The 14,613-nt window shown below is 39.0% G+C and overlaps 1 protein-coding gene across 1 annotated transcript; it reads right to left on the reverse strand.

Annotated features, from left to right (window-relative positions):
• Positions 1-4,365: 4,365 nt before the first annotated feature.
• LOC103706320 (probable mediator of RNA polymerase II transcription subunit 26a) lies at positions 4,366-6,489 on the reverse strand. Its single transcript, XM_039124049.1, has 7 exons — positions 6,127-6,489; positions 5,896-5,964; positions 5,740-5,822; positions 5,207-5,259; positions 4,944-5,090; positions 4,668-4,836; positions 4,366-4,531 (listed from the first exon to the last, which is right to left on the reverse strand). The coding sequence occupies exons 1-7, from the start codon at positions 6,487-6,489 to the stop codon at positions 4,366-4,368; spliced, it is 1,050 nt and encodes a 349-aa protein (XP_038979977.1).
• Positions 6,490-14,613: the final 8,124 nt, after the last annotated feature.

The following is a 14,613-nucleotide window of genomic DNA, read 5'->3' on the forward strand; positions in this document are numbered from 1 at the left end:
GGAGGAGATGATTAGATAGAGCATCACTCATCATCGGATCGAGGCAAAGTCATCTGACTCTCTGTCTCTCTCTTTATTTTTCTGGTCGCCTAGCCACTTTCGCCTTTATCCGAGTTGATGAATTGCCGGGAATCCATCTGAAATAGGGGTGCCCTATGTCAATTATTTTTTCCATGTTCATCGCCGTCAGCTGCCTGGTTTGATCGAGTTTCGCTGCCTTCTAGGACCTTTGAGTTTGTGTGGCAGCTGGTTAGTAGTAGACTGGCCTGAATCTAGATTGAGATTGATGTGGATCATCCTTTGCTCTTTGTGATCTTTCTTCCTCCCTTCTTTCTTATGCCAGCTGGCTACCATTGTCGATGATGCTACAATAGAGGGTTCACCCTTGGCCACCATTACTAGGTGTTGGGCCGCCTTGGTCGCACCACCCTTGATACGAGAAGAAAGGGAGGGATCTGACCCTAGAGGGTGCCCTCTCTTTGTTTTCTCTTCCTCTTTTTCTCTCTCTTTGCATGGATCTATGGACCCTAAAGGAGGGATTTGACCATCTCAATGGGTCTCTAGTTGACCCTTAGGAAAGGGAGTTTCGAACCCCGCTTGTGGCCATATAGCACATCAGCCTTACTTTAACCATTGTCGAGCACCACTAGACTCTATCATCACGAATCCCTATTGTGTTACTTATACCATGGTCTGATTCTTGTTTCAAGAGTTGATTAGTTGGATTGGTCAAGACAGACCAACTTAGATTGTCGGATGCTGCTACCTAGTCGACCATATCCTTTCTTTACTCCGATTTTTGACGGCTACCATTGAATCCATAATTGATAATCTCTGATCTATTATCTTTTTCTTAGTTGGATATATGTTTCTTGATCAGATAGATTGAGTTATATTGCGATGATTGATTCGAATAATTGGGCGTTGTCATCCAGCCGACCTCAAACTTCTTCCTATTTGAATCTCTTTTCGTAGGCGGTCTTGATTTCGTGTGGAGGTATAGTCATTCAGGTAAGAAAAAACCTGTAAGTGAATTTATGCACTAGTCTCTAGATCGAAATAAAATCCTAACCTTTTATCTATTTTAATTTTTAGGTAAGGCAAAGATAAACAAATTATGGATAATTCGAATTTTAGAACTCTGAAATTAGGTAATTAGTGAATAATTGATTCATTAATATTGCGAGTGATCTATAAGGGATGAGTTGGTTTTATATTGATGTTAAATTAATTGGATATATTAGGTGTGGATTGGTAGCGCTATAGCTGAGTTAGTTGCAGTAGAGGTAAGAATTCCTACACCTGATCACGAGTATATACGCATGTTTATTAAATTTATACTACTAGTTTTGCATCGTGTGGTTTGTGTCCATGGATTTGGTTCTGCAAAAGATAATATGTTTTATATGATTTTCGATTTGAACATACTTGTATAATTATTATATGAGGATATCAATTATTGAAAACATAACTATATGAACAATGATCGTAAATACCTTGAATTTGTGAGAAATACATTGTGCAATTAGAATTTGATTTGATAAGGATAAATTATATGGATAAGAATTAGTTTGGACTAACTTCGTCATGGGATAGCTTCTACGATCTTATGCGTGGGACAACCTTCATGAGCTTATGCGTGGAATAGTCTTTATGGTCTTACACATGGAACAACCTCCGCAAGCTTATACGTGAGATAGCTCCACAAGCTTACGGGTGGGATAGCTTCTACGGGCTTATGCATGATATTTTGTTTAGCAGTCTTGGATTAGACTATGATTTTGGTTAGTCCAAAGCCGGAAAATAATTGTTATCGAATCTAAAATTGAGATAATGGGAAATGGATGATATGACACATAAAACCAATATTGAATAAAAGATTTTACTTATTTGTATGTCGTGATATATCTCTTTTGATAAGCTAGATATTTGATATATATTTATGCGGATATTTGTCAGTTTAATTGAGTTTTACCGGATGTTTAAAAAGCAGTTTCGTAATTTATGTTTTCATTCTAATATCGTTTATTGCTATTTTCAAATTATATTATTATATTAGTATGGATGTGTGGAGATTCTTACTGGGCTATAAAGCTTACATCTTTTTTCCAGAGTTGCAGGTTGCTTAATACTTGGTTATAATTAGGATCATGGGCGAAAGAAAGAATAGATAGACTACCACCGATACCGGTTGGATGATTAAATTTTGTAATTGTATAAATATTGTTATTTGTTGTAAATTGAGATCATTAATTTTCAGTGATATTGAGGTTGTAATAAATTTTTAAGCCTTATATATTCTCTAGAACTTTACTCTAAAGAGTGTACGGCTGTGTCATGTGATTGACCTGGATGGTGAGTTTGGAGTGTGAGACTTAATCTACACTGTGGTCTAATAGGAGTTTTTTGTGCAAGGCAAGGCTGGTGAAAAGGGATGCAAGTAGAAGCCAGTCTCCTCAAAAAGGGTGGTCAAAAAAAAAGCACCAAATGCATATAAGGAGAGATAAATAAGACCAATGTCAGGAGTAATGAAAGTGCATTGCTACATTGGCAGTGGTTTTCGATCATTGGATGGATTTATGTTGCCGTTCATATTAAGGAACCTGAATTATTAAGGACTCAGTTAGGCTTCTGGTTTAGTTAGCCAGTAGTTTTCGATCTTTGAATTGATTTATGTTGCTGTTCATATTAAGGAGCCCGAATTATTAAGGGCTCAATTAGGTTTTGGGTTTAGTATTGGACTCCCATGGATCTGCTTATTTAACTGGATTTGGTCAAGTTGGATCCCTTGTTTCATTGAGTTTAGGCATTCAGACTGGAATTGTATTGTACTGGCCAAGACCATCAATTTGGATGTTGTTCAGTGATCATTTCCATAGTGGGGGTTCTATGTTCCAGTATTAGGTGGTGCAGTTCAGATCCAACCATGACAGACAGATCCAATATGGTTGGAGACTTTAGGATGAATTCAGAGGACTATGTTCAACTAATAAACTGATTCATATATTAATCCAGTAATTCCACCACCATTCTATTCAGTACTGTGATGCTTTTTTTGTCTGAATATTCTCTGTACTTGTAGGGATGTCTTGAATATCAAAAATCTAGTTGAGAAAATTTTCTTTTTCTTTCTCTTCTCTGCCTTGAAAATGCCCCTGCAAGTTCACAGGGGGGACAGACTGCATAGGCCAACAAAACAATATTCATGATCTGTTCAACGAACTTTGCCGCAATAGCTAACTTTAAACAGTCAGGAAGACCATTTGTTATTACTATTTGATAGTAACATGGTCGATGCCCTCCGACATCGTTGTTCCTCTAATGTTGCGAAAGATTAAATAATAAATCAATGAAGAATTTAGCAGCTTGAACCTTCAACGAGCATGAAGCTGTCACTAAATTCCATTCAGCTGAAAATGTGCTTAACCTCCAAAATGCTGAACTGCCTGTGGATCAAAATCCTGTCTCTTGGTACAAGAAGGCCTATTTCAATCTACCATGCCCAAGAAAAATTCAGTTCTTTTCAGTTAACTTCGAGGGAGACAAGTTTTTTAAGAGAACAGAAAAAATATTAAGGTGGAGTGTTTTTTCGGTCCATAAAAACCCACACTTGGAGCGGACCATAAACTGTTAAAAAAATCAAATAGATACAATCTGCACTTGGTTACAACATGAACTGAGAAGTTCACATAGATAGAATGCTTATACATCAACATGAATGGAAGGAAAATGACATATAGGTTAAGAAGCATTGGGTTAGCCAAAATTGGTATTTCATTTTACATGGTCAGCAGCAATCATTTTTGAGGTTGTTGGATTCCAAGGAGTTTCCAGAGTTGTTCCTTTATATACCTGAATTTCCTCACCTTCATGTCTCTCTCATCTGATTGGGGCACCTAGTTTCTATTTCCTTTGGATGATTGGAGCAGAAGGTCTAATTTAGAACTCCTTCGAGAATTCGATATACTTAATGTCGCTTGACCAATTTTTTCATAATTCGATCTCGAACATTCGGAGAAGGCTGCCTTGGGTTTTGGCTGGGCTTTGGCATGTTGCTTTGCTCCACCATTTGTATGGTCCTCTGCCTCTTTGCTGCAATAAATGAAATCATATAGTCCATAATATCTGGAGACTTCTATCAGAATAGGAACCGCAAAAGAGAAAACCAACAAACCATTTTCTGCTTGCTGGTATCCTCCCTGAAGCTTCCTCTTCGCAGTCTCTAGCTTCTGTGCCAGGAACCAGTCATCATACTGCTGAGGTGCCTAGATAGATATAACAAGAGATCACATTGCAAATATTTTAAACTATACTAATGCTCAGATGCTGCATCACTTGCTATACTTACAGCTTCATTTGCTAGACTTACTGCTTGCATGACGAAGGGAGGCGTTTTTGGAAGCTGTGAATGGCCTTGGTTGTGCTGAAATTTTGTTTCAGCACCAGCTTTGTGCTCAAAAGCTGTCCTTGGAGGTCTCCCAGGAACAGCTGATGGTTCAGAGTCATCTTCAATATGCTTGTGGTTGTTTCCCTGCAGGTCATGAAGCTTTGGAAGCCTAATGTGAGCTTCCAGAGATCTTTGCTGTGCAGGGCTGGAATCTTGCATTCTTCTTTTCCCCTCGGCATAAGGCTTTGGAGGCCTAGGAGCATCCAAAGGTTTAATTTGCCTCAAGGTCTCGCTCCTTCTCTTCTCTCCATAATAATGAGGCTCCGGAAGCCTATTGCAAGCTTCCAAAGGCCTCATTTGCATAGAGGCCTCGCGCTTCCTAAATTCTCCTTCACCTTTGGGGAGCCGCCTTCTGCCGTTCTCCTGAGATCGTCCACAATTTTCAATATCTGTAAGAGAATCCAACAGAGATTACATCAACAAATGACAGTGTGATAAGCAATAAAGCAAGAGATCTACTAATGATTAGAATAAAGATACCAAGAATCACACTCACTTCCATTGTCGTCAATCCCATCGAAGATCCTTGTGAGTTCCATCGAGGTAGTTTGTGTTGCTAGGAGGGCTGCTTCATCCCATGGAGGAAAAGCAAGACCTCCCTCCTCTACATTAGTTGGCTTGGATGCAGAATCTGGAGCTGGATCTGTGAAGACTAATCCATGAATATGATACCATGGCAATTCCTTGCCCCAGTTTAAGCAAACAAAAAGTAAGAGGAAAAGATAGTAACCTCCATCAACATTAGAAAATAACGTTCACCTTCGCTATTGATCCCTTCATTGGCCCATTCCTTCACAACATTCCTCCAACCACTACAATCCAACAAGCAAATCATTCATGAAAAAAGAAAGTCAGCACCTCAAATAGTTGAAATATATTTGTCAACAATTTTAACAAGGAACAAAACAAGAAACATCAAAAATGTCTATATTTCTACAGCAGCAAGGGCTAGGCCAACAGAATGAAGGTAACTGCATGTTGCTCAAGAGAAACTGTAGCAAAATTTAATGTATTTAAACTTAAAGGATTTGGAAACAATTAGAACCAACTAATCTAAGCATTGGACAAGGGAATGCATTCAGGTTACACGAAATGGTACATATATTCAGCTAAGGTTTGTTGATGACATATCTCTATGATGTCTGAGTTTTGCAACCAGAAAGGGAAGCAAACAGTCTATGAAAACCTACTACAGCTTAGCAAGCAACTAATTAACCATGCTCTAGCTTTCAATCCCCTGTAGGAGCCAGCACACTTATTTCGACTATTTTAAGCTTTACAAAGAAACTCACTCAATGAGAGCCTGTGCAAGGAGCTGGATCTCCTCTGATTCATGTCTCATCAGATGCTTTACAGTCCTTCCTATCTTGGTCTCCTGAGATCCCAGAGACAAAATTCTGATGTCATATCAACATCTCCAGGTATATCGAAACAGTGGAAAATAATACCTTGAGGATTTGTATGGAAATCTCCATTGACTGCAGCCTCTGCAGTGATTCAAGGAGAACACTTTCAGACTGCAAAACAACAGCATTTTAGGAAGTTTCTCAGACTAGAACTTCTCTAAACATCAAACACTCATGCAAATGAAACCATTCCAAAAACAATAAAATGCTGTCAGATGCACCACAAGGCAATATAGGAATCACAATCTAATTACAGAGATGATACAAATTAACCTCTTCGCGCCAATTCTTCAACACGTTCTTGATTCTTGTTATCTCGCAGACCACTCTGCTCGCCTCCTCGACTTCATTCGAAGGCGCCTCACCATTCCTGAGCTCATTGCCCACCTTATGCTCTCTTCTCTCTTCCTCTCTCTCCTTTTCATCATTTTCCTCCCCACCTGATGGCAACCAAGAGCGGTAGTCTAGCCGGCATGTGAAGATTCTCTCCACCAGCTCATCCCTACGATGAGCAAATTCGGTCGGGTAATCGGTGGCGGCGATGAGGACCGCATTCTCGACCACTTCGAAGATGTTGGTGTTGGTGCTGCGGAAGAGCTTCCTCCAGTAATCAAGGGAATAAGAGTTGCTGGCCATTTCAGAGATTGGTGCTTGGGTGATAAGGATGAGGCAAAAAGAAGGGTGGACGAGGCTAAAATCAACGTCAAAGTGCTAATTTTCGATCAGAAAACAACCCAGGATCAAATTTTTTATCAGAATTTCCAATGCCAAGATCAGTTATCGAAATAAAGATTAGGATATTTGCTATCAGAAATCAGCAGCCAGCAAGAAATGAATGTGAAAGAATGAGTTTTTTTTTTTTCAAATACACTTGGTTTCAATTAGGCAAGTGTTTTTTTTTTCTTCCACAAAATTCACACTATCTTACTAATGGAAAAGAATGCAAAAATTCAATAAAACAGTGAAGACGATTCAAATGCTGTTTGAATCTTTGGGATTTGAATAAATTTGTTCCTCTTTTTGCACACTAAAAACTCAAATCCAAAGAAAGGAGGAGGAGAACTAGAAAAAAAAAGGGAAGCCAACATCAGCGACAGACAACTGTGAGTTCCCTGCCAGATAGAGAGAATCCAACACCTGATACACCAATTCCAAGATTAAACCACACAATATAACACAGAAAAAGAAAAAAGAGGAAAAGCTAATCAATCACAAACATTAAAAAAACTAGCACAAGATTAGAGATCAAAAAAAAGAAAAAGAAGGGTGGTTGAGAGGAAAGACAAGACCACAGTATAGCGAAGAGAAGAAGACAAACACTGTTGTTGGCTCGAAGCAAGACCAGCTCCAAGGATTAATGTTGGAGGTAAGCCAGCAAACTCGCATGGCTTAACCCCGGACAGTGACATATTTTGAGCTGCCTTCTCCAAGAGTTGCTTCAAAGCTCATTATTTCACTCCATGCATGGCATTTAACGGTTCCATGTATGGTCCACATGATGAACGGTCCTGATCTGTTTCATATCTGGATCATATCTGAGCGGACATTGGGGGTTTTAACATACCCGTTTTTGCTCTTTCTCATCAGATCGCAGCAGGATCGTGTTGACTTAGTTGCCTAGTTTGCATGATGGTACACTGGACAAGCTAAATGTGCATCAAGGCTTTCCAAATCGGACGGTCCTTAGAGATGGTTGCACCGTATGATCCGCAGTGTATCTTTTATGCTTTGATTAGTTTCCCTTCGTTGGTTGTTAACTTATTATTACTCGGCTCTCACGCCTCTACGGACACGGCGCGAGTAATTTGGCGCGCCGGCGCTTGCATCCGGCGCTTCGCTGGCGGCGGCCGAGATTGCATCAAAATCGTGCGATGCGGTTCTTAAATCCTGGCCTTAGATTTTTAATCTAATTACGGGGATGCCATGGCGGATGTGTGCGAGCATGGTCAGGGTGGTCCCGTCTTCATCGGCTTTATTACTCGGAATATGCTTCTTTTATTCTCACAATTTACCTCGTGTCGAGAGATAGCATCACATCTTTCATCGGACCGCCGCATGGATAAATTGGAAACTGAAGCTTGGCTTAGAACTGACTCTATCTCATGAATGATGCGAGCCATCCGTTTTTTCGTTCCAATTTAATTCATTTGATGTCAGTGTACAACTCTATTCGAAGGTTTGTACCAAGCACTGACAATATAAGTGCATAAACGAGCCATGTCCTAACACAAAGATAGGCGGGATTTCTTTTTGTCATGCGGCCAAAAACACGTTGGGTTGGTAGAAAGCAGAGGAAAAAAAAAAAGTGTGTCAATAGCAAAATAAAAACATACCCCTTGATATGCTCTAAACCGGCTACCGCTCAACTAGAAGGTCCATTCAATTAAAATACGCCACGATGTCAACATATGGTAGATTGGAAGCATGGCCACTGGGTGGGCCCAGTACCATATCGTCGAGCTTACATATTAGAAGATCTCTACAGTTGGCCACATTCTAACCAGATATCCAGTGATCATCAAGATCCTACCGATATTACAGGCAGGACGTCTTTCTTGTATGAAGCATTCACGCTCAATGTCCAGGCCATACTCAAGTCAATCATTTCTAGTTGACCCACATATGTCCTAATTCTATAGTGGTAAGTAGTCTCCTCCATCGAACATATACAAAAGGAGGGCAGAGAAGATAAGAAAGAAGAACGCTTTTAACAGATTGAAAGACGACTTCTTCCTGTTTTCTGATTACCACACTGACTTAGGCACCGAAAGATCCCCCGCTGGATATGTTCCAGCCAGAAAATTTCTTTGCTCTGTGTTGTTTCGGGTCAGAGTACTGCCATCCGACAAGATTGCGGTTGCAGTGATCAAGTGCCGCTCGCCTTCTTCAATTTTGACTGGAGCAACCGACCATCGAGCTCTCTAGCATCGTCGCGCTTCTTGCCGCGGTGACTAGGGCTAGTCAGTTCTTAGCGGCAACACCTTCTATTTGCTTGGAGTTTTCAAAAAATTAAGATGAGAAAGTAGCTTCTCTTAGGATTAAAATTTTTATATTTTATGGAAGAGAAAAATCTATATGGGATATGAGAAAGTTTAATTCCTATTTGCTAGAAATTGGAGTATTTTTTTTCTAAAAGTATTTTTCTCATACCCTTCCCATCCGTGGTCCGGCTCGATTATTTCTCTGTGCTTCGTTCCGAACTCCGGTTTTGCTCAAGTATTCTTAAGCTTTTAGATAGAATAGATTTTTTTAATTAATAGCATAATAAGTATTTTATATTTTTTTTTAAAAATAGATGCAGCAATTATTTTTGATCAACTAAATATATAAAAATTATTATTTTTAGACATTATGTGTGATAAATGCTTCCCCGAAACAAACAAGTCTCAGATATCCATGTACCATACAATAAGGGCATTTTAGTTATTTAACTAAAAGAGGCGCTTAAAACGTAATATCCGTTTGCCACCCCAGATCCATCTTTTCAAAAGTGAAAAGATCGCCGATTAGTCGCCGCGCTAATGTTCCATTCCACGTGGCACCCGACAGTCTACAGTTTCGAGATACTGCGTCTGCTGGATCTGCTCTCACCGGTCTCTTTTTCTTTCTTCAACAGATCATCTTAAAAGATACTCGGGGACCGTAGGATCAAGATTTGACGGACAGATGCCATGTAGAGAAGCACAGGTTCCATGCGGTTGATGGCCCTAACCACAGGGAAGGATCTAATCACCAGCAATGTAGTCGGTTAAGTTTTAGCTTGCTTTGGCACGAATCTGACGCGTTTGGGTCCCCAGCTCAGCAATTACACGTGTGCAGGAGCCTCGTTTGTTATGGCGTGACCATTAGGCACGTGTACAAGCGGTGAGGACCATTGTAAGCAGCTCGTTTGTTATGGTATCTGAAACGCCAACCGAGCTCTCGGTTATCTCGTTTCATTTGAGCCTTTGAGGCGGTCCCGCAAGAAATACAAAAAGGACCCTGCCAGAGCCCAGAATGTCAGTGAAATGACAGCCTTTCACTGACATTCTAGTAAATAAATTTGACTGTTCTAGTAAAGTTTAATTTGATTTATAGCAGTAAGAGTTGCTTTCCTAATTATAATAGTGGTCGACTTGATATTAGCCAAACCTCATTGTTGATTTAATGTTGGCTTTTAACTATTAAGGGTGCCATAAGGATGACATATATTGCGTATATTAATCGTAAGGATTTTTGATTGTGGTTTTAGTATTCTTGATCGATGCTATGCAAGTAAATGACAATCTTTCAATTTACAAAAATTATATGAGGTATTTACAATTTGTTTTTCGAACAGTTCTACCATACTTACAGGTGACAACTTTTGTTTGAAATAGCTGCAAAGTATAAATCAGCATCCGCGCCGTAGGAAAAGAGAAGTAGAACTACTTCCACCAAATCGATGACCCAACGGGCTCTATAAAGGTGTCTCTATGTGCAATGATTAATCATAAATGTGCAAGATAATGCATCTTTATAGTTCTATAAAAAAAGTGTGGGTTATTTGAACCATTCTTAGAAGAAATAATTTTTTCTTTGAAATAGCTGCAAAGTATAAATCAGCAAATGATAAAAGAAAAATAGATAGCAAACTAATGCTGCCTGTATGCTAGCATTTTGGTATGGATATTGTTACCGGTGGTTAATTAGGCAGATTGCTAAACGTAGCTCATCATATTCATGTCAGACTGCAACAGGACCCCATGCTGGATTTAATATTGGTTTTTAACTATTGGAGGTATGATAGGGGGATTTCATTTATTTTAGCTTCCGATCGAATTCATTGTAATTTGATCCGCTAATTCTAAATGGCTCATTTGATTTTGTTTGAAGATTATTTTAAGACAATTTCTATTTTATGTTGGTATCGAATGTTGGTAATTGGTGTTTATGTAAAAATTTGATCGATGCTATGCATGTGTGCAGTCTTGTTGGAGTTCACTTGTATATGAATTTTTGCCTTTGTTATAGAAGTTTGACAAGATGGCATGTGAATTTTTAGACATTTGGAAGTTTGGGATGTAGGATGATGACCTTTGAGGATGGGAGAACTTAGATGGATTTCATATTTCATTATCCATACCAGAAAATTAACTGGAGGTAAAATGGATGAAAATGAAGACATCATATGTTCAACTACTTAAATATAAGGTAACTCATATCCGCCCCTCATCTCTGTTGTAAATACGATTAATCTTCAATAAAAGCTGGGTGGCTCCTTTTGCCTCCCTCCCTTTACATCAAAAAAACTACTTAACTATAAGGATTTCTTAATATGTGTGGCCTAGAACCTTTCCCCTACCTGGCTAGTTTGGAGAGAAACTTGGACATGGTGGCTGGAACTTGTTTTCCAAAATGTAAGGTCGAACAGAGCTCCTTCTTTTATGAGAACCATATTGTGTTCAAACCTGCCTCATATTGTTGCAAAAGCATGTGGGATGGGGTTAGGAATCAATTCTTTCATTTGTACCCCATCTCTTGTCATCGATGGTTTTCTTGAGAAGAACTCTTATTGTCAATTGTGGAATTCAATATTTTTTGGACTTCATGCTCTGTAAAATTATAACCTGTTAGCTTTTACGTAAATCTGGATGATTGGTACAATCCAAGTTCCAAGATTTTGTTTTTGCCCTTAGTCATATGCTAACTGTGATTTTATTTTCTTAAGAAAATTGGTTTTATTCCCCTAAAAGATGCATTATTAATTCGAAGAAGAAAGTTTGTGAGATTATGTACATGAAATGTTGTGCAGCTGTCTATTCCAAAAATTGGTTTCTTCTCTATATATTGTAGAAGAACCTTGCATTAGAACAATATTTGATGTGGATGGTGCAACCACACTAAATTTTATGAGGGCTTTTAGTGCTGGACGACACTATGAGCTTTCATGTCAAAAATGCAGACTTTCTTGTCTCAAATCTACTTAAATGTCACGAAGATAGTTTGATCCAATTCCAGCTATCTGATAATGCCTTGTCACTGTGTATTCCTTATAAAAAGAGATATTAAGGTGGAAAATATGTATGCGTATCATGCTAGTAGGTTAAGCTCTAACAAAAATCTCTCTCTGGACTGCTTCTTTATATTTAATGTCTGATCCTGTTTATTTGGCAAAATGGCACTCAGGCATTATTAATTAAGTGGGAGGACTAGTGCTTGATTTGTGATAGACTTTTCTGTGTCTGGCAATTAAGGCTATGCGCATCATAGTTACATGGGAACATATGCAGAAGTACTAAGCTAGTTTCTTGATCTCAGGATGGAATCCAAAGACCTCAATCTGAAAACCAACATCCATCTGCCGCGGTCAATCCAGCAAAGACCTCATGCTGAAAGAAGAAATCAGAGGATGCCACCTTTTTGCAAGACCTGAGAGATCATGTTGATGAGTTTATTCATGCTTCCATGGACAAGCACAAGACTTGCTTTAAGAAGACCATTCAAAAGGTAAAGTGGCAGTGAAAACTCATACTTCTACATTGTCATGTCAAGTAGCACTACTTATTTGTTTGCTTATTCTAAGAGAGAGCAAATAGGAATATTATTCGTGCATTTATTCCTCTTTTTTGATGTAGTAGTTCTGCATTTATTCAAAATCCCATTTGGTTCTTTGTTGCAGATGTTTGGAATGTCCAAGGTTGTTGCAGAAAGGACTGCAGAAGCTAAAGAGGTTGAAAGTTCTTTGTCCCTTCAGACAACCGTGTCTTTGTGGGAATCTGAAAGTTGGTTATGTTGGCTGTCTTGTTTCTTTACGTCCAACTTCCAGGGTGATAACGTTCTGTGCGTTTTTAAGCATTAGTACATGCAAGCAACTTGCATTTAAATTTTGTTGAGTATTACCATATGACACTTAATTTTGCTAGTTTCTTTTACTCGGTACTAATTTCCAATTAAGAGCTTGTTTGGATATTCTTATAGAATTGGGCTGACAAAAACAGAGCACAACAAAGCATGACACTTCTTTGCTGCAATTGGAATTTGGAGCAAATTACCTCATCATTCTAGAGTAAACTGCCTCCTTACAACCACCATAAGTTGGATTTTTTTCGAATATAGTCCCCACGCATAGCATTCAAAGACAAATACCTGAAACTGGTTATCAGGCTGGGACTCGATAAAACCTTAAAACCTTGGCAAGTTTAAAGGTTGAGGTTGCTATAGTAGACTAGGTGTTTTGTTCTTCTTCTTCTTTTACCCCCACAAGCAAGCCAAGAGGAAGAGAGCTCGATTACTTGTCTAGAGCAAGAGAGGAAGGGTAGATCTGAGATTGAGACAATCTATGAGAGAGAGGAGGGTGGAAGAGTTGCTGATGTGAGCTGGAACCTCAAAAAAACTCATCTAATTAGTATAAGTTACGGCAAATACTTGAAAATAGAAACCCAAAAGAAAAACACCCTAGAATTATTATTAGATTCCTTATTTAACTTTTTTCTTTTCAAAACATGTAAAGTCAATTTTAAACAATTTTTTTTAAATGCTTGAATTAAACATATAAAATGTAAGCTTCAAAAGTATTAAATATTATAAAATCAACTAGAGAAAGAAGTAAAAATTATACTCCATGCATCATACGGGTTATAAAGCTAGTGTATATATTATTTTTGAGGTTAGAGAGGGCATACTCTCCTTCCACCCCTCTCCCCCCAACAACCACATAGCTTTACCTACGTCTAGAAATACTTTCTAGTTTACTATTTTTTTCGATAGTATTAGGTATTTTTTTATTTTTTTAATACATATTTCCATATTGCAACCATTTTTTTTGAAATATATATATATATATATATATATATATATAGAGAGAGAGAGAGAGAGAGAGAGAGAGAGAGAGAGTAACAAGGGGAGGACCATCAATGAAGGTTACCATAACCAAACACTTAGGCACGTAACGGAATCTCAACTCACAACCTGCTCCTAGATGGAAGGATTTAATTGTTGGCTGCAAACTTGCAGTCCATTTTAAATCTCAAAAGGCATTGTTGTCACCATTATCCTAATTCATCTAGTGGTATGTTCATCCTTATCTAATTCAGTCAAGCCATCCGCAATACATGAGTAATAGATGATTACGAAGGATCTCAATTTTACCACCAAGGTGGTAGCACGGTTGGAACGAGACTAAGATTCTACTGAAGTGATCCAGGTTCGAAACATACGGGTGTCGATTAAACGTGAGGACCAGATACTCCCTACTTGGTTTATCCGGTGGAGTCGCTATCTGATCCGTCGGTACTGAGGTGGCGCTAGATGTCGTACTCACATGTGGATAATGAACCTAGTGAGGAAAACCCACGGGTCAGAGAAGATATGCGGAAACTTGTGGCCTGCATCAAACATTTTCTGATGGAGAGGGGTCCAGTAGGGGCTGCTACGCGGGTGAGGTTTCCTCTCCTCCTTCCTATTTTTTCAACCAAAGAAGAAGAAGAAGATCTCAATTTTAAGTTGTGCAATGTATGACACGAAGGATCTCAATTTTAAGTTGTGCGATGTATGACCGGGCCTTAACATTGTATGATATCTATGTGCTGCGTGATTGAACCTTAAATAATATCATACCATGGAATAACCCCTTACCCATCCCCGTCTCCCGCTCGTGCGCCGAGGCTCCCACGTGCAATCCTGGTCCCACCGAGGAGTCGTCCCCAGCCGCTCAGCCAGTCCTTCGTCAATTTTCCCTTCTTGGCACACGAATTTACGGTGTGCCATCGGGCAACCCCATAAATATGCCCGCCGAACGCC

The sequence above is a fragment of the Phoenix dactylifera genome, chromosome 3 (genome assembly GCF_009389715.1).
Source record: "Phoenix dactylifera cultivar Barhee BC4 chromosome 3, palm_55x_up_171113_PBpolish2nd_filt_p, whole genome shotgun sequence".
Classification (NCBI taxonomy): domain Eukaryota; kingdom Viridiplantae; phylum Streptophyta; class Magnoliopsida; order Arecales; family Arecaceae; genus Phoenix; species Phoenix dactylifera.